The following is a 21,361-nucleotide window of genomic DNA, read 5'->3' on the forward strand; positions in this document are numbered from 1 at the left end:
GGCAAGGACCCCAGCTAGACCAGGGATTAAATTCTCTGCCGTTGGGACCAATCTGATCTACACCAGCCCAAAGAGTCCGAGTTGCTGTGGCAACATGCACTTTTTCATGCACGAAGCAGTTCAGAACTCAAGCGATGAGAGAGGCTCCAGTTCTCTTTCCACCACATGGCTGGCTAGGAATCTGTCCCCATCTTACCCTTTTACACGTTGACATTCAACCTGTTTGCCCACATGATGCAGGCAAGCAACCCATTGTGCCACAAGATCCCCTATTCCATCTTATTATTGTCCTGAAACTGAATGGCTTACTAGGCCATTTCAGAGGGCAGTTAAGAGCCAACCACATTGGGGTGGATTGTAGGCCTGACCAGGTTAGATTTCCTTCCCATTCACGAACCAGATGGGTTTTTACAACAATCAACAACGGTTTCATGGTCATCATTAGACTAACAGCCGAGGGTTTTGTGTCTCAAAGAGAGGTTTGCAAGCATAGATGAGTTAAGGGAGAAGGTAGTGCTCCCAAGGGGAAGCAAATTTAGGTATCTACAAGTAAGGGGCTTTGCACGGAAGGTGTGGGAAGGATTTCTCAGACTGCCGAAGTATTGCCTATTGGAAAGGATGTTGCTTCCGGACATGGAAGAGGTGGGTAGGATGAGGAACATATATGGGTGCCAGCTTGGGTCTTCCGAACCTGATGTATTCTTACTGGGTGGCAAATGTGGAGAAGGTACAAAGCTGGGTAAGAGGGGTTGACTCCCAGTGGGTCAGAATGGAGGAGAGTTTGTGTCGGGTAAAAGCAAATTACTGCGGATGCTGGAATCTGAAATGAAAGAGAAAATACTGGAAAACCTCAGCAGGTCTGGCAGCATCTGTAGGGAGAGAAAAAAGCTAATGTTTCGAGTCCGATGACTCTTTGTCAAAGCTAACAGACAGAGAAAGACTCTTTCTCTGTCTGTTAGCTTTGACAAAGAGTCATCGGACTCGAAACGTTAGTTATTTTCTCTCCCTACAGATGCTGCCAGACTTGGTGAGATTTTTCAGAGTTTGTGTAGGGGGTCGGGATTGAAGGCACAAGCAAGAGCTCCGCTCCCGACGCCCTCGGGAAAATACTCAGGGAGTCCGGTAGTAATAGCTTTGTTGAGAATTTGGAGGCAGTTTCACCAGCACTTCGGGTTGGGGGCAGGGTCAAGGGAAATGCCGATTCAGGAAACTATACATTTGAGCCAGGGCAGTGGGATGGAAATTTTCGGATTTGGGAGGAGAAAGGAATTAGGACACTAAAAGATTTGTTTCTTGGGGGTCGGTTTGCAGGATTGAAGGAGCTGGGAGCGAGGTATGGGCTGGAGTAGGGGGAAATATTTAGATACATACAGGTTCGAGACTTGGCCAGAAAGGAGATACAGAGCTTCCCGGTAGAGTCGGCTTCCACATTGCTGGAGGAGGTGCTGACAACATGGGGACTGGAGAAGGGAGTAGTGTCGGCGGTTTACGGGGCTATTTTGGAACAGGAGAAGGCACCCCTGGATGGGATCAAGGCAAAGTGGGAGGAAGAGTTGGGAGAGGGTATGGAAGAAGGGTTCTGGTGTGAGGTGCTGTGGAGGGTGAACGCCACCTTGTGTGTGAGGTTGGGGCTGATACAGCTGAAGGTGGTATATAGTGTGCACATCACAAGGGCGAGGATGAGCCAGCTCTTTGAGGGGGTAGAAGATGTGTGCGAGCATTGCGGGCCAGCCCCGCAAACCACATTCATATGTTTTGGTCCTGTCCAAAGCTGGAGGATTACTGGAAGGAGGTTTTTTAAAAATAAATTTAGAGTACCCAATTAATTTTTCCAATTTACATAGATTTACATAGATTTACATAGAATTTACAGTGCAGAAGGAGGCCATTCGGCCCATCGAGCCTGCACCGGCCCTTGGAAAGAGCACCCTATCCAAGGTCAACACCTCCACCCTATCCCCATAACTCAGTAACCCCACCCAACACTAAGGGCAATTTTGGACACTAAGGGCAATTTATCATAGCCAATCCACCTAATCCGCACATTTTTGGACTTAATCTTTGGAATTAAGGGGGAATTTAGTGTGGCCAATCCACCTAGCCTGCACATCTTTGGGTTGTGGGGGCAAAACCCACGCAAACACGGGGAGAATGTGCAAACTCCACACAGACAAACAGTGACCCAGAGCCAGGATCGAACCTGGGACCTCAGCGCCGTGAGGCAGCAGGGCTAATCCACTGCGCAACCGTGCTGCCCTGGAAGGAAGTTTTTTAGGGTAATCTCTAAAGTGGTGCACGTGAAACCGAACCCGGGCCCTCGGGAGGCCATATTTGGGGTGTCGGACCAGCCGGGGTGGGAAACGGGTGCAGAGGCAGATGTTGTAGCCTTTGCCTTGTTGATCGCCCGAAGGCGGATCCTGTTGGGATGGAGATCAACCTCTCCACCCTGTGCCCTGGCGTGGAGAGGGGGACCTGCTGGAATCCTTGACTCTTGAGAAGGTTAAAAGGATGGACGGGTTCTCCAATTCATGGGCATTATTCATTATGCACTTTCGAGAATTGGATTGCATTGAACGTTATGGGGAGTTAGTGCGAGGGGGACTGACTGTATGTGTTGATGGTGACTATGGGTGATTCCTGATTCCTTTTTGTTATTTGTTTATGTTAACACGCGGAATGCTGTTTGGGGGTTTGGTGGGAGGATGGGGTTGCTGTTATTGATATTGGGATTGACATTACAATCGTTACTGATTAATGTTTATTGTTGGTGGGTGTAAACTTGGGAGAAAGTGTGAAAAAGGAAATTAAAAGTATATTTAAAAAAAATATATGGGTGCCTGGGAGTGCAGGGGGGTGCAGGTGGTGAGGATGAAGGAGAAATGGGAGGAGAAGTTGAGGGGGGAGATAGGTTGGGGAGTGGAGCGAGGCATTTTGTAGGGTGAACTGGACCTCCTCATCTGCGAGGATGAGCTTGATACAGTTTAGGGTGGTACACACGGTGCATATGACTCGTGTAAGGATGAGTCGGCTCTTCCAGGGAGTGGCAGACGAGTGTGAGTAGTGTGGACTGGGACCAGCAAACCACGTGCATATGTTCTGGGGCTATGAGAAGCTGGAGAGATACTGGCGGGAGTGTTCGGGACGCTAACAATGATTGTGGGGGAGGAGGTTGGGCTGGATCCAAAGGTGGCGATCTTCGGGATGTCGGAGAAGCCAGAGCTGATGGAGGAGAGGAATGCCGATGTCGTGCCCTTCACCTCTCTGATTGCCCGGCGGAGAATTTTACTGGAAAGGCGGCCTGGCCAGGGGATCTGTATGATTTCCTCCAGTTGGAGAAAGTCAAGTATTAACTGAGGGGTTCAGCGGAGGGATTTGAGACAAGGTGGGGACTGTTCGTGGCCATGTTTGAGGAGTTGTTCATCGTGGGGGAGTGGGGGGGAGGAAGGGGTGGAAACGGGGAAAAAATCTTGTACAGACTGTAAAACTGTGAGTTGGGAAGCGTGTTCCCCAGATTATTTGTGTTTTGTAACTGATTGAATAAGTTTGGAATAAAATACATTGGAAACAAATTAGACTAATACTAGATGTGGTGGGTTTTGGATCTGTGCCCCCAGAGCATTACCTTGCGTTTCTGGGTTACAAACCACCATGGTACCGACTCCCCTTATCCATATTCACTGCTTAATGTATAACTTTCTTAACATTGGGGAGACCAAATCTGGACTGGGTCCTCGTATTGTCGAAATCCTCCATTCTGTCTACAGTAGCCCAGACACTGAGCTATTTGTAATTCATCATTTTAACAGCCACTCCTCCACTTTCTCACTCTGACCTTTCTGTCACTGACCTGGGACACAATTCAAGCTTCAAGAACAATCATTGGGGCCTATTGTAACCTAAACCATCCATTGGAAACCAACAGGGTCAGAGACAACAGTGGTTTCACACCATTCCAGAATTTGCTACCCACTGAAGTCAGTGGTGGTTAATATTGGGAGGATTTAAATCAATGATATGTATGTTCCTTTGAAATTCTTACCCAGTGAATTAGATTAAATGTTCCTCCATGTCACCCTTCTCCTAGCCATCCTAGAACACTCCAATCTGAATATTGCTTTCAGCAACTTCATATGTTTGATCCAGAGAAGATGTTTCCACTTACTCGAGAGGCCAGAACTAGCAGCTATAAATCTAAGATAGCCACTGATAAATCCAATAGGAAATTCAGAAGAAACCTCTTTACCCAGAGAGTGGTGGAACTTGCTACCGATGGGGTTGGAGTGGAGAGTAAAGATGTTTTTAAAGTGAGGATATATACAGGAAGAAAATAAAGGTGATGAAGAGGGATGGGAGGAGACTACACTGGAGCATAGATTGGGGCGACACAGTGGCACAGTGGTTAGCACTGCTGCCTCACTCCATCGGGGACACGGGTTCAATTCCGGCCCCGGGTGACTGTGTGGAGTTTGCATTTTCTCCCTGTGTGTGCGTGGGTTTCATCCATGTGCTCCGGTTTGCCCCTACAATCCAAAGATGCGCAGTTTAGATGGATTGGCCATGATAAAATTGCCCCTTAGTGTCCAGGGATGTACAGGTTAGGTGGGGTTACAGGGTGGGTGAATGGGCCCAGGTGGGGTGCTATTTCAGAGGGTCAGTTGCGACCCAAAGGGCCGAATGGCCTCCTTCTGCGCTGTGGAGATTCTATGAAATTCTGGAATAGTCCAGTCAGGCAGAATGGCCTGTTTCCATGTTGTGATTCAATGTAATTCTATGTAATACCTGTAATTTCCAGATCTATTTTAATTTAATAATTGATCCTAGGTTTTCCTTTTACTCCATTTCCCACATTGTCAGAACTTACGTGTGCGCTGAATTTTCTTGAGTGTCTGTCACACCCTCCACTGGTATCAGCTGAAGTTTGAGGAACAGCACTTCACTTGTAAAACCAGAGAATGATGCAGCACAGAATGAGGCCTAGCGGCCCATCTCACCACTGATAGAGCTATACAATTGACCCACTACCCTGCTCTTCCCCCAGTATATTGCCCATTCTTCTTTGAACGTTATCTGCTCCCAGCCGCCCTTTCAGGCCGTGTACACCAGATCACAACAGCTCGCTGTCTAAAAATGTTCCTCTGTTGCCTCAAGAGTAAGAACTTTCATTGTGTTTGGTAATTTCAGATCATAACCACTGCTCCCAGACAACAGGTACCGGCACTGATTTACTTACAGCTCCTCGAGATATGTCTCTTGATATTTGTTTCATTTTGCCCCTTTTTGCTTACATTTTGTCATTTACTCACTCCTGCCTTCCATCTGACCCAAAACCTTCCTTATTGTTCTTTCTTCCGCGATGCCCATATGAGTATTTCCAATACATTTCTGTTTTTATTTTACTTTTCCAGAATCCGCAGTATTTTGCTTTTGCCGTGTAACTTCACAATTGTTTTCTGATTCGTGAAGAACTAACCTCAGTTGCAGGAATGATGTGATGTCTCACCAATTCCTTAAGCTTCCATTTGCCCTGGACAAGAATGGAATGAAATATTACCAACACCACAAATGATTCTGACATTGCACAGAATAGGCTGCCGTTCACACAGGCATGCTGTCAGCAGAGAGACTCACCGAGCTCATTGCTCATAACTATTCACACACTCAGAAAATGATCCCATTGAAAGAAAAACCTTGGGCTGGATTCTCCGCTGTCAGGATTCTCCGTTACGCCAGCAGCGCACCCACACGCCCGGGGACTTCCCAATGGCATGGGGTTGCCCACAATGGGAAACCCCATTGGCCCGCTGGCGGGATGGAGAATCCCACTGCTGGCGGGGGCGCAGGATGGACAATCCTGCCCCTTATGTTCTGATGAAGGGTCATCAACCTGAAAACACTGGGCGGGATTTTCTTCCCCCAACTCCCCCAACCCCCCCACCCCCACCCCAAGCGGGTACATGCGATGTGGGGGGGGCACCATCGGCAGGACTGGATGATCCCGCCTGTGGAAAGGGACGGAGAAGATTGGCTTCAGTTTCTCTCCCCCCATAGATGTCCTGCTGAATGCCTCCAGCATTTACAGATATGTAGCCTTCAGATTTACAGCACCTGAAGTACTTTGCTGTTTCATCTAATGCCTTTCACATCCTCACACCATTCTTTGTGGTTAATGAATTATTGTATGTGTCGCCCAAACCAATTTGTGCACAGCAAGATTCCGCAGCCAGGAGATGAGTTAATTCTTTTTGGAAAGACTTAGTTGAGGAATAAAATTCAGTTAAGGCCTTGGGAGAACTCCACCACTCTGCTTCGCTGTTCATTGGCATTTTTATATCTGTCTCAACAGGGACAGGGGTCTTTGTAACACTTCATCTGAATGATGACACCTCGGATGGTGAGGCACTCTCTCAGTACTGCACTCGTAGCGTCAGCGTAAATCATGCGCTCTGGATTCTGAAGCGAGTCTTGAATCCATGACATGATATATCTTAGTGCTGCCATTGAACCAAGGCCAATATCAAAAGAAGTGCGTTAAGGTGTAAAGAACCTTGCGACTGCCTCTAACATGCTATTAAAAAACCCTAAAGGGTGAGGAAATTCATTGTGGTTTGTGTGATTCCTAAGGCAGAAATTTACTGGCTCTGATAAAACCCCACTCCCGTCAAAAGGCCAAATACAATTTGAATCTGCCTGCAAGCTGGCAGTGGGGTTTAGTATTGTAATGAAATTTCCATAGCAGAAAACAAGTGCTTTTGTTACCTCTGTTGAAAGCAAGTAATCCAGTGCTTCACCCTCTATGCCGTCCAAAGCACTGTTGCTTGGAACGAAAACCGTAAATGGTCCAGAAGTTTCAAGGAGTTGGGCAAGATTACATTTCTGGATGTAAAAAGAAGAACATTAATGAAACGAGAGGGGAAATCTACACAAAGCTGCCTCAGGTCACTCTTTCCTGAGCAGAGCAAGCTGAGCAGGTGACGTCTTATTAGTTTTCTTACTTTTTCAAAAGATTGGCATTAACCGATTGAAGCTCTTCCGACATTTGAACTAGTTCCTCTTCAGGGAGCCAGAAGGAATGAATTTTATGAAAAGGGCATTAAAGCATCATTATTCATTCTTCCCCATTCTTGATTTTTGTAATAAAATGGACTGAATTCTCTGCCTCCCCAGCCGTCTTTCTCAGTGGCACACCGACGCTGGCAGCGGGATTCTGCGTTCCCGCCGCTGGCCAATGGTATTTCCCATTGTAGCCCCCCCATGCCACTGGGAAACCCACGGGATGGGAGTGTGCTGCCAGCGGAACAGAGAAACACCCCCTCCCCCCCCCCCCCCAGTGGAGAATACATCCCTATCTTTCACCGACTCTTACCTGTAGAAATTGCATGTACCTCTTGAACTTTCCATTTTCTGAAATTATCGTGTACAGGGTTTTCTGAGGGAGCAAGGGAAATAAACAAACTTATTAATGGACTCGGAAAACAGATGCGCCCAACATGGGTGGCAGAATAGGAGACCATAAGATACAAATTTCTGGCAGATTTGTATCTTTAAGTTAGGGGAATTGGATGATCAGAGTTGAAGATGTAGGAGAATGTAAATACTGGGCGGGATTCTCCGATAATGCAGCAGAATGCCCGCGCCGTCGTGAAACGCGACGGCGCGAAACGGCCGCGGACACAAGCGATTCAGGGCCCGAAAAGGGGTCAGCAGCAGGACCGCGTCCGTTTCCGCCCCCCCACCCCGGGCATGTCTGCAGCCTTCCACGCAGACATCCTCCTCAAACCTCCCCGGATTTATTTACCAGGTGTGAACGGCAACGGCGTGGGGTCACGCTGTCGGGACTTTGGCCCATCCAGGCCGCTGAATAGCGGCGTGACCAGAGAATCTCCGTGCTGAGTGTCTCGGGCGATTCTCCGGCAGGCGCGTCGCTGACTTTGACGGAGCTGTTCTCAGCGGTTGGGACAATGGCGGGATGGCGTCGGGACGACGTTGGGATGGCTTCACGCGATATAATGGCGCGACCGGTGATTCTCCCAACCGCCGCAGATTCGGAGAATCCCGCCCAATGTATTTAATCAGATCAGAGACTTGGGGAGAGATGTGGTGTAATGGGTTAATGTTAAATATGTAAATAGACAGTCTACATCATCAGCGATGTAAGATCACATGACAACGGAGTAAACTGAGAGCTGACAGGTTCCCACCCTGAAGGACATTCGTTGACCAGTCAGATTTTCACCACTCCACAGCAACTTTCACCACTGTTTTCTGCTGCCGTCTCACACATGATCAGATTCACTGTGTCACAATGGGGTTCTGATCCCTGCTCCGGTTTCTTCCCACAGTCCAAAGATGCGCAGGTTAGGTGGATTGGCCATGTTAAATTGCCCCTTAGCATCCCGGGATGACCCGGTTAGGTTGGGGTTATAGGAATAGGGCATAGAAGTGGGCTCGGGACTCTCTTTCAGAGAGTCAGTGCAGACTTGATGGGCCAAATGGACTCCTTCTGCACTGCAGGGATTCTACGATTCTTAGTGTCAGTCGTCCTATCCCATAATCACAGAACTACTATCTGCTATATAATTCCCATCTGCGAATGTGGAATGTTTCCTCCCACTCAAAATGCAATGCTCTGTTACACCATTTCATGAGTAAAACATTCAAATGGACTGAATTTTGCCTCTATGGTGGCCCATTAACTTTACCTCCTTGCTGCTTTTAACTGTGGGTTCAATGCCATCCATCACTTTATCGATAATGTGTAGCAGGCCATTGGAGGCAATGACATTCCCAGTTAGGATCCGTGCCTTTTTGTTGCTTCCACTAATGCGCAGCTTTAGCTGGTTATTCTAATGAAGAGAAACACAAAAGATATTGACAATCAAAGCTGAAACACATAGAGAGGAACAGCAGTTGAGGATCTGCCTATAACTCTTGGTGCACCATGACTTATTGTTGCTCTTTAGGACAGCATTCACACTATAAAGGATCAAGGACAGGCCCCAAACTGAAATTGTGATACTGCCCCCTCTGTGGAACCTTTCTCTGCTTCACAGTTTCACATCAGGACCAAGTAGCAGGCACAGACTGCAGGTGTAAGCTGCACCTTCTTAACTTTGGTGCAAATCTGACTGCTTTACACTCGTACAGTTGCAGCATGAATAAAGCCCAGTTAAATGTACTTTCACGCACACTTTCAATCAATCAAATAGACTACACCATTTGTACTGATCCGGAATCTTATAGGATGACAGAAGTGATTAAGATAAACTGTGTAAATAAAGTGCCCAGCATTCGTCCTCGGTTGTTTATTTCGAAGTAAGTGGACCGTCCTTTGCATGCTAACTTTAACAATACAAATAGGAAGTTTCTGAACTGCTTGCTGTGTTCTCAGTCTACCCACCACAGTGCTGATTGTGCATTGTACTTGGCTTCATAGGAAGGATATAGACTGAAAAAAATCATTTCCTGCTTTTCAGCAGCATCAGGCAACTAAAATCACAAAGGAATGTTTGTTATTTTTTTATTGGTTGTCTTCATGCTCCGAGACACGCAGTGACAAAAGAACAAATGCACGAAGGTGTATTTTTTTCTCTCCCATCAGATAATATTTATTTGGGAATTGTTACAGGATAAGAACAGAAGCTGCAACAGTAAGAATAGATACAGGGCATCTCCACTGTGCGTGCTCCCAATTATCCACCTGTCTGATATATGAATGTACAAAAGGACAGGCCGGCACAGGAGTTGGTTTATCAAGCCTGCCCCACACACCATAATATCTGGAGGATTCTGACTGGATACTTCCTACAAGCCCCAACCCCAGCATATCCCACAACCTCCACAATAATGGAACCTGTGGGTAAGACCAAAAAATGCAGAAAGGATCCTCTCTGCCTCCTTCAGGCAATCAAAGTGGGCCGAGGGGAACACCCCGCTGACCATACAGCTGTTAATTTACTGACTTTCTATACTCTGCAATCTCTGTCCCTGAACCTATCGGGATGTACATGTTGAAACAGGGTGTTGTGAAGTTACCCTCTGCCGGGAGTATCACTTCACATTCCTCCTGTCACCCACACAGCAAAGTTGACTGGTACGAATGAAAAACAAAAGTTGTTCCCTTGAATATCAAAGATTGAGGGATGATCTGATTAAAGATGGAGAAGGGGAGCAGGAAAAGGCCATCTGTCCATCAATCCTGCCACATTGCAGAAGGAGGCCACTTGGCGCATCAAGTCCACACCTACCCCCCCATGCAACCCCACCCAAACTGCACATCTTTGGACACTAAGAGGTAATTTTAGCATGGCCAATTCACCTAACCTACACATCTTCGGACTGTGGGAAGAAACCAGAGCACCTGGAGGAAACCCACGGAGACACGGGGAGAACATGTAAACTTCACACAGTCACCCAAGGCCGGAACTGAACCTGGGTCCCTGGTGCTGTGAGGCGGCGATGTTAACCACTGTGCCGCCCTTATCTCGCTCTTATATATTGTTAAACCAAATATTTCCTTCACGTTCCGAACTCACCTTCTCTCTAAGTATGGTCACTCCTGATCTTCCAGTCAAAGTGTAAAATGAGTCGGTGGTGTTTAAATCTGCAATGCTTAGCTGGACTGCAATGATGTGCAGCTTTGCAAGGTACTGCGTTCTGTCCTTGTCTGCCAAAAGCTTGTTTACCTGGATTAAAATATGAGATATATATTATGAGAAAAATGTATATATTTTCATAAGGTATCTCATCCACTTCAGTATTGTTGCTTCACACAGTGTGGTCAAAGTCAATTCATTACAAGATAAGAAAGGCAAAGATAATTGAGGAAGGGGTTTCTGCGCTCCTCCCATGGCATGTTTCTCGGCAGCAGCAAGATCTTCTGGTCCAGCTGCTGTCAATGGGATATCCCATTGAATCCACCCCCTGCCATCGGGAAACCCAAGGAAGGGGTTCACTGTCAGCAGGACTAGAAAATCCCACTGACAAGAACGTCTGGAAAATCCCCCCCATTAGACTTATATAATCACAATCTTGGGACATCCTAAAATACTTCACAGCTAATGAAGCACTTTTGTTGCAATGTTGGAAACATGGCAGTCAATTGAGCACAGCAAGATTCCACAAACAGCAATGTGACAATGACCAGATAATCTCTTTTATAATGGTATTTATTTAACGGACACATAATGATCAGGTCATCGGGAGATCTCGCTGGTCATGGGATTGTTTACTTTTATCTGAGAGGGAAGATGAGACCTTGGTTTACTGTCCTATTGGGTAGGAAGGCTTTGGGTTCAAGGCATAACCCTGATGCTGGGAAAGGGTTTTGGCAGTAGATGTCAGTATGTAGAGGGGGTGACGATGTTGGTGAATGTAAGGTATCCTTGAGGGGCCTAGGGTACAGTAGGGGTGAGGTCTTGGTGGGGAGCACTCTTGTCCTCCTGGCCCATAAGGATTTTTGACAAAAACATTTTTTGTAAACTCATGGGAGGTTAAAATCCTGTCTCAGCACCAATTACATAGAACATAGAACATAGAACAGTACAGCACAGAACAGGCCCTTCGGCCCTCAATGTTGTGCCGAGCCATGATCACCCTACTCAAACCCACGTATCCACCCTATACCCGTAACCCAAAAACCCCCCCCTTAACCTTACTTTTTAGGACACTACGGGCAATTTAGCATGGCCAATCCACCTAACCCGCACATCTTTGGACTGTGGGAGGAAACCGGAGAACCCGGAGGAAACCCACGCACACACGGGGAGGACGTGCAGACACCGCACAGACAGTGACCCAGCCGGGAATCGAACCTCTGACCCTGGAGCTGTGAAGCATTTATGCTAACCACCATTGTGGTTATCCATCATTGGTCTGTGACTTTATAACGTCGAGTGGAACACCTTAACTCAACCCTTTCCCCCCACATCTGTAGTCTGCTGAAAATCTCATTATGCACTTTGTCCACTTGAGGCCACCATGCACACATGTACCAGCAGAGAGAGTCTAATGAGATTGAATGGATCCATGCTCTAACAGCACACGCAGTTCTGATTCTGAATGCGTCTGGCTGAATATATTACTGTTCTTCCCAAGGACCTCACACCAAACACACTTGGTGATGATAAAATATCGCCAGGTGAGGATACTGAAACTGCATTTTCCACACACCATTTTTGCTGGAGTTTAAGATCCAGGCTCAAATGTTCAAAACACCAAGTGCACCCAAGCCCAACTCTCTCATCTTGCTATGCACAAACCACTCCCCTCTCCGCACCATAAAACTTAGAAAGAAGATTTCTTATCAGCAGCTCAACCTCCTGGAACTTACATTAACTTCTTTAAAGGCCTTGTTGGTGGGTACAAATAAAGTAAAAGGACCCAAATTGGTCAGTGGCTTGGAGTAACCAGAACCTGGGAGAGAAGAAAAGGTGTATAATTAAAGATATATAGGATGAAGTCATGTGTAAATTTCCATTTAATGACAAAACATGTGGAAAATATACTTAAAAATATCAAAACTGGAACCATTTAAGTTATAGGACTGATTTCCCCAATCAGGGAAAGCAGGAACTTCTAAATGGGGAAAGGCGGAGTTCTACCTGATTCACCCTCTACTACCTGGTGGTCCCGTAGCCCATCAATAAAGAAGTTGTTGACTACTCATGGCAACCAATCTCAAGAGTCTACAACAGACCCAGATATCTGATGTGTTAGACAGGTTGATTCGATGTGGACTGCACTTGAAGCAGTGAAGCTAGAAACAGACCTCTAACACTGGAGAAGATCCAGCACGGTTTTATTCAATGATGGAACTAATAAGAACATAAGAACATAAGAACATAAGAACTAGGAGCAGGAGTAGGCCATCTGGCCCCTCGAGCCTGCTCCGCCATTCAATTAGATCATGGCTGATCTTTTGTGGACTCAGCTCCACTTTCCGGCCCAAACACCATAACCCTTAATCCCTTTATTCTTCAAAAAACTATCTATCTTTACCTTAAAAACATGTAATGAAGGAGCCTCAACTGCTTCACTGGGCAAGGAATTCCATAGATTCACAACCCTTTGGGTGAAGAAGTTCCTCCTAAACTCAGTCCTAAATCTACTTCCCCTTATTTTGAGGCTATGCCCCCTAGTTCTGCTGTCACCCGCCAGTGGAAACAACCTGCCCACATCTATCCTATCTATTCCCTTCATAATTTTAAATGTTTCTATAAGATCCCCCCTCATCCTTCTAAATTCCAACGAGTACAGTCCCAGTCTACTCAACCTCTCCTCATAATCCAACCCCTTCAGTTCTGGGATTAACCTAGTGAATCTCCTCTGTACACCCTCCAGGGCCAGTACGCCCTTTCTCAAGTAAGGAGACCAAAACTGAACACAATACTCCAGGTGTGGCCGCACTAACACCTTATACAATTGCAACATAACCTCCCTAGTCTTAAACTCCATCCCTCTAGCAATGAAGGACAAAATTCCATTTGCCTTCTTAATCACCTGTTGCACCTGTAAACCAACCTTCTGTGACTCATGCACTAGCACACCCAAGTCTCTCTGAACAGCGGCATGCTTTAATATTTTATCGTTTAAATAATAATCCCGTTTGCTGTTATTCCTACCAAAATGGATAACCTCACATTTGTCAACATTGTATTCCATCTGCCAGACCCGAGCCCATTCACTTAACCTATCCAAATCCCTCTGCAGACTTCCAGTATCCTCTGCACTTTTCGCTTTACCACTCATCTTAGTGTCATCTGCAAACTTGGACACATTGCCCTTGGTCCCCAACTCCAAATCATCAATGTAAATTGTGAACAATTGTGGGCCCAACACGGATCCCTGAGGGACACCACTAGCTACTGATTGCCAACCAGAGAAACACCCATTTATCCCAACTCTTTGCTTTCTATTAATTAACCAATCCTCTATCCATGCTACTATTTTACCCTTAATGCCATGCATCTTTATCTTATGCAGCAACCTTTTGTGTGGCACCTTGTCAAAGGCTTTCTGGAAATCCAGATATACCACATCCATCGGCTCCCCGTTATCTACTGCACTGGTAATGTCCTCAAAAAATTCCACTAAATTAGTTAGGCATGACCTGCCTTTAACGAACCCATGCGGCGTCTGCCCAATGGGACAATTTCTATCCAGATGCCTCGCAATTTCTTCCTTGATGATAGATTCCAGCATCTTCCCTATTACCGAAGTTAAACTCACTGGCCTATAATTTCCTGCTTTCTGCCTACCTCCTTTTTTAAACAGTGGCGTCACGTTTGCTAATTTCCAATCCACCGGGACCACCCCAGAGTCTAGTGAATTTCGGTAAATTATCACTAGTGCATCTGAAATATCCCTAGCCATCTCTTTTAGCACTCTGGGATGCATTCCATCAGGGCCAGGAGACTTGTCTACCTTTAGCCCCATTAGCTTGCCCATCACTCCCTCCTTAGTGATAACAATCCTCTCAAGGTCCTCACCTGTCATAGCCTCATTTCTATCAGTCGCTGGCATGTTATTTGTGTCTTCCACTGTGAAGACCGACCCAAAAAACCTGTTCAGTTCCTCAGCCATTTCCTCATTTCCCATTATTAAAACTCCCTTCTCATCCTCTAAAGGACCAATATTTACCTTAGCCACTCTTTTTTGTCTTATATATTTGTAAAAACTTTTACTGTCTGTTTTTATATTCTGAGCAAGTTTACTCTCATACTCTATCTTACTCTTCTTTATAGCTTTTTTAGTAGCTTTCTGTTGCCCCCTAAAGATTTCCCAGTCCTCTAATCTCCCAGCACTCTTTGCCACTTTATATGCTTTTTCCACTCTTTGCCACTTTATATGCTTTTTCCACTCTTTGCCACTTTATATGCTTTTTCCATATGAATAATATACATATTCAGTCGACATTATACTGAACTGACTGGAGATCTTGTACTAGCCTGACCAGACTTACTAGCTATCGCATGGTGTTTGCACTGGTAAGCTCGTGGACTCTGACTGTCTCAGTGGCTGGGTCCAGAGATAGCGGGAAACCTAGTACCCTCTGGCTTTATAGTGGTAGTGTCCTATCTGGTGATTGGCTGCACTGTGCTGTGTGCTTACTGGCCATCCTGTGTGTCAATCCCTGCCTGTCTGCACTTCAATATATACATGAGTGGACATTATGACATCTCCCCCCTTTTTTTTAGATAAATAAATACTAAGGTGTGCGTGCATATATCTGTATATATATACATATATGCCTGACTATATACAAAAGGTGTCAAAATGAACGTATATACATAGGAAGGTGTTGATAGTGCAGATACATGGCAAACAAAACGATATTTACAGAGGTCAAATCGATGAGGTAACAAAATGTACATAAAGTTCAGTCTATAGACTTAGGGCGCGATTCTCCGCACCCGCGGAAAATCGCGAAGTCGGCCGTGAAAACGGCCGACTTTTGCGACGGCCCGACACGGCCCATTTCCTGACGTATTCACGTCCGGGAAATGGGCTAGTAATGGGGCCGCGTCAATCACGTGCGCGATGACGCCGGAACGCGGCAATGACACGAACACGCCCACTTGACGCCACCCGATGCCGTAAAAAGGCGAGGCAGAAACTAGGCCACGATGTCGGAGCTCAGGAGAGCAGCCCCGCGATTCGTGGAGGCTGACGTGGAGACGCTGCTCGAATCAATCGAGCAGAGGAGGGGCATCATCTGCCCATGTAGAGGGCATCGCCACCCTGCCAGCGCGGTGCGCCAGGCCTGGCGTGAGGTGGCTGCTGCCGTCAGTGCTGTGGGGCAAACCCCTCGCTCTGCAGAGCAATGTCGGAAGAAGATGCACGACCTCACCAGGGCTGCCAGGGTAAGTGCCAAGAGGATGCCCCCGGGTCACAACCATCCCTTCCCCCTTTACTTCATCACCCATCCCCACCCCCCCCCCCCCCCCCCCCCCGGCACGGGGAGCACGGGGAGTGGAGGGGGATTGGGGCAGAGTGAGTTGAGGGTGGTTCACAAAGTAGTCACCGACCCAGCGCTCTGGCCTCCGTGGAGAGATGCAATGGTCTTAATACAACTTGACCCCCAACCTGTGCCAGTATCTGAACGGCCTGCTGATACCTGCCGTATTGTAATGATCTACCTATGCCCCCTCCCCCAACAGGACAAGACTGCTCACAACACTCGTGAGCGGAACAAGACTGGAGGGGGTTCGCCCATTCTACACCCCCTCACCATGTTCAAACAGAGGGCACTGGACCTTGTTGGGGGATCTGCCACCCGGGAGATCGCGCAATACGGGGTTGGCGGAGCTCCAACAAGTGAGACAACCCTGCATGACAAACACCCCACCCCCTCCCCCATCCTCTGTGCCTTCACACCCTGCCCACTGGGACACCTCCCCCACCCTCTGTGCCTTCACACCCTGCCCACTGGGACACCTCCCCCATCCTCTGTCCCTTCACACCCTGCCCACTGGGACACCTCCCCCACCCTCTGTGCCTTCACACACCCTGCCCACTGGGACACCTCCCCCATCCTCTGTCCCTTCACACCCTGCCCACTGGGACACCTCCCCCATCCTCTGTCCCCTCACACACCCTGCCCACTTGGACACCTCCCCCATCCTCTGTCCCTACACACCCTGCCCACTGGGACCGTCCAACGCCCGGCCGAGCGTATTTAAATAACCCGTTTCATTCTCTTCCCTAGGACGTGATGCCGAACAACCAGGGCCGTCTGCCTCCAGGCGGACACAGGCATCTGCCCCGACCTCACCCACGGCCGCACGACAGAGAGTGCCCGATCAGCGGGGAGTCCATCCTCCCCAACCGAATCTGTGGAGCAGGACGCCCAGAGGGCGGCGAGAGAGCAAGAGAGAGAAATGGCCCGCGAACGCCCTGCGGCCTCTCAGCGGGCCGATGACATAGAGGAGGTGTTTACCCAAGACGACCTCGAGCTTGCGGCACAGCTATCTCCCACACCATCCACCATCCCAGAGACACTCACCCCGGTTGGCCTATTTAGTGATGAGGCTCCTGGGTCACAGTCTGGTTCGCACATCACAGCTGAGCAGGTACAGCAGGTGGAGGTCGGAGCAGCCGAGGGTCTGGACTTGGAGGGCAGGCCAGGCCCAGCATCCAGCTGGCTCCCAGACATTTTCCGAGTTCCTGGACTTTCTCAACCCACCCGCACAGCCGATGCATCAAGATACCCAGGGACACAATGACGGGATGAGGGCTGTCTTCCAGACTCTGCAGACGCTGTTAGAGGAGTCGAACCACGTCCATGAGCAGGGAGTGGTGCCGCTCATGGCAGCAACCCAGGCCGACACCGCACGGGTGGCATCCGCGGTGGAGGCAATGGGTCAGGTTATGCAAGGCATTGGGTTTAATGTGCACGCGTCATCCTCGGCCCTGGACAGGGTTGCCCTCTCACAGGCAGCAATGCGCCAGAGCCAACACGACATTGCCGGCGCGCTGCGGCCTTGGCCGAGTCTCAGCAGGTCATAGCCCAGTCGCAGCACGCCATGGCACAGTCACAGCAGTCGATGGCACAGTCCCAGCAGTCAGTCGCGGAGAGCATCAACCGCCTGACACATGTGCTGGATGGTGTCGTGCACTCACAGGTTGAGATCGCACAGTCCCTGACGGGAATGTCTAACTCCCTGGACTCCGTCTCTGCAAACCTTCGGATCCTGGTGGATACCGTTGCAGGCCTCCAGGACTGACAGCGCCAGGTGTCGGTGGCGCGACGGGGCACCTCCCTGCTCGCACCTCTGTCCCAAAGTGAGGCCCGGGGGCCACCGGGCTCCCCGAGGGAGGAGGAGGTTTCGGGGCCCGTCCCATTAACTCCATCACGGGACGTCCCGGAATTCTCGGCCTCCCCCCGTACCACCCCTGGTGCATCGGGTGGGCAGCAGGCAGAGCAGGGTGACACAACGTCACCCGAGACGCTCGCAGAGAAGCCTGGCCCATCAAGGCCGGGTCGCCCCAGGAAACGCTTGCCGAAGGAGAAACAAGTCAAAGGGGGCGATTCGCAGCAGTCCTCCTCCACTCCTGCTGTATCATCTGGGGAATCACTTAGACGTAGTGGTAGGGCCCGTAAGGCAACAAAGAGAGACACTGAGTAAGTTGGCACGGATGAAGGGCACAGTTTAGTTGTAGGGGCTAGGGCACCTGTAAATTATTGTTCACATTAAACCCACTGTTCCACCTTACTTGTAATACCGTGTGATTGTTCCACAGCCACAGGAATCGTGATGGTGACCGAGTGTCGTTGGGGTTGACGAGCGGTGAAACTTCAGTGCCGGGTGTGCAGTCCCTTCCCCCCCCCCCCACAGCTACCCCACGCGGGCACGTGATGGAGTGTCCGTGACGATCTCAGCGGCCATCAAGGTGGATGGTTCAGCTATTGCCATGGGTCAGACTCTCTAACGATTCTGAGCTTACAGCTCATCGCAGAGCGGGCTGTCATCATTCCACATGGCACTGATCACACCCGCTGACACAGCCATCAATGTTGTGCCATACCGTCTGGGCTGTGGTGGTGGCAGTTGCGATTAGCGATGCAGGTGGTGGTTTGGTGTTCAGCGGGGACATCGCATGCGACACGTGAACCGTGCTGCCACCAAGGCGTCGCGTGCCCGCCGTCCTCGCCGGGTCCGTCGTGCCTCCTTCTGGACATCACCAGCACCTGGGTTGTGTCTGCATGCTGCGCCCGCCACTCCACCAGCCTCCTCCTCCTCCTCCTCCCTCTCCTCCTCCTCTGTGCTGGCACCACTGCCACTTGCTTCTCCCTCCACCTCCTGCAGCAGGTCATCTCCCCTCTGCATTGCGATGTTGTGCAGCGCACAGCAGACCACAATAATACGAGCGACCCTGTCGGGCTGGTACTGCAGGGCCCCTCCGGAGAGGTCCAGACACCTGAATCTCATCTCCAGGAGGCCAAGGCAGCGCTCCACCACACCCCTGGTTGCTGCATGGGCCTCGTTGTATCGGGTTTCCGCATTGGTCTGAGGCCTCCGTATTGGCATCATCAGCCAAGACCTCAGTGAATAACCCCTGTCGCCTAGCAACCAGCCACCTCAGCCAGGGGGGACGTCCCTCAAACATCACAGGGATGTACGACTGCGCCAGTATGTAGGAGTCATGCACACTCCCTGGGAACCTTGCACAGACGTTCATGAACGTCATGTGGGGGTCGCATACCACCTGGATATTCATGGAGTATGTCCCCCTCCTGTTTGTGAACACCTCCCTGTCCACTGCAGGCGGGCGCATGGGGACGTGAACACAATCGATTGCCCCCTGCACCATCGGTATCCCGGCCACGCTGGCAAATCCACGAGCTCGTGAGTCTTGAGTTGGTCGGTCCTCGGGAAAGGTGATGTAGCGGTCCGAGATGGCATAGAGGGCGTCGGTCACATCCCGGATGCACCTGTGGACCGATGACTGGGAGATCCCGGAGAGGTCCCCGCTTGGAGACTGGAAGGAGTCGGTCGCATAGAAGTTAAGAGCGACCGTCACCTTGATGGCAACCGGGATCGCGTGTCCTCCCCCCGTTCCACGTGGGGCGAGGTGCGCTACGAGGTGACAGATATGTATCACCGTCCGCCTACTCAGCTGGAGTCTCCTCCTTCAGGTGATGTCCGTCATTGTTAGGAAAGAGACCCGGACACGGTACACCCTCGGCCTTGGTCGTGGCCTCTGGTGCCGTGGCTGCACCCTCACTCTCTCCTCCTCCCCCTCCTCCTCCCCCCCATGCTGCTCGACGATTGGCAACTCCTCGGCCCTTCCCTCTGCTGCTGCAGCTGGCCCTGCATCCACTGCGGGTTGTGGCTGTGGATGCTGCTGCATCTCCAAATGCAGTGCAGCGGCCCCAACCACTGCCGTTCTGTTCGCAGACATTGTGCTAACCTACAGAAGGGTGGTGGGGGCAGAGAAACGGGACATGTTAGACGAATGTTAGTCGACACCTCGGCAGCCGCCTGCCACGGGAAACCTGTGTGTCCCGCGGGCAGCCTAACCCCTGGTCACTTTCTGCATCCAACGGGCAGTTAACTACGTCCTCTTCACCGGTGCGTCAGTGGCCTGTGGCCGTAAGCCACAGGGCAACCAGCGGCCGTGTCCTCGTGGCCGGCACGCCATGGCATGGTGGCAGACATTTTGTAACCGGGGTTGGACGGGTCACTCGCTCACTCTCTCCCTATCCCCCCCCCCCACTCCCACATTCCCCCCCTCCGTCTCCCACACTGCCCCCCTCAGTCTCTCCCACTCCCCCCTCCGTCTCCCACACTCCCCCCTCAGTCTCCCACACTCCCCCCCCTCAGTCTCCCCACTCCCCCCTCAGTCTCCCCCACTCCCCCCTCAGTCTCCCCCACTCCCCCCTCAGTCTCCCCCACTCCCCCCTCCGTCTCCCACACTCCCCCCCTCAGTCTCCCCCACTCCCCCCTCCGTCTCCCACACTCCCCCCCGCTCTGGACCCCCCTCCCGTTCTCGGGGATGCCTTCCCCGTTGTGGCCAGACTCCAGCAGTGCGCTGAGCGGTGCGCTCACCTACTCGAAGCTCTCGTCAGCCAGCACGACTGGTTGACGAACTTGAAAAGCAGGTGTGTTGGCCGTCGTGAAAACATTGCGTGATGACGTCGGGACCTCGGCCCATCCGGGCCGGAGAATAGCGGGGGGCCAATAAGTCGGGATTCTGGTCGTGTCGGGGGGTCTTTCGAGGCCTTTGCCGGGAATGCTGACGTGTAGTTTGTGCGGGGTTCGGAGAATAGCGGGAGGGCGTCGGACCGGCGTTGCCGTGAAAATATGCGCAGCCCGCTATTCTCTGAACCGGCGTGAGTGCGGAGAATCGTGCCCTTAGTCTTTGTGGTGGGCGACGAATTCTTGTTGATCGTCGTAGAGGTGAATCAGGAGCCGCCTGCACTTGGATAGGTGGGATCGCTACCATTGCGGTGATCGCGGGGGCTGGCAGCATTGCTGGCAGATCGGTGGCCTCGTGGTAGGGTACGTTCGGAGGAAACATCGTAGGCGGCGGGGCACGTCGGTCAGGTAGCGGGCGTGGAACTCTTCGCAGTGCCCGTCTGTTGCGCCGCAGCAGGGAGCCATCAGCCATGCGGACAAGGAACGATCTTGGGGCCACTTGTTTGATCACAACAGCTGCGGCTGACCAGCCGGCCTCCGGCAACTGGACATGAACACGATCATTTGGGGCCAGCTCGGGTTGATCCGTAGCATGAGCATCATATGTGGCTTTCTGTTGGGCCTTGACTGCTGCATTTTCTGTAAGACCGTGAGGTGGTCAAGGTCTGGAACATGGATGGCTGGAACTGTGGTCCTCAGAGTGCGATTCATGAGCATCTGCG

General features: G+C 50.3%; 1 protein-coding gene across 1 annotated transcript in view; it reads right to left on the reverse strand.

Moving 5' to 3' along the window:
* Nucleotides 1-21,361, reverse strand: part of LOC119954651 (stabilin-2-like) — a 211,389-nt gene that overhangs the window by 148,126 nt on the left and 41,902 nt on the right. Inside the window, exons 11-16 of the mRNA XM_038780015.1 lie at nt 12,329-12,411; nt 10,533-10,682; nt 8,700-8,843; nt 7,364-7,426; nt 6,757-6,873; nt 5,471-5,524 (exon numbers count right to left, since the gene is read on the reverse strand). Of these exons, the coding sequence (XP_038635943.1) occupies nt 5,471-5,524; nt 6,757-6,873; nt 7,364-7,426; nt 8,700-8,843; nt 10,533-10,682; nt 12,329-12,411 (611 nt within the window). The remainder of the gene's footprint in view (nt 1-5,470; nt 5,525-6,756; nt 6,874-7,363; nt 7,427-8,699; nt 8,844-10,532; nt 10,683-12,328; nt 12,412-21,361) is intronic.

This window comes from Scyliorhinus canicula, chromosome 20, assembly GCF_902713615.1.
Source record: "Scyliorhinus canicula chromosome 20, sScyCan1.1, whole genome shotgun sequence".
Lineage (NCBI taxonomy): Eukaryota > Metazoa > Chordata > Chondrichthyes > Carcharhiniformes > Scyliorhinidae > Scyliorhinus > Scyliorhinus canicula.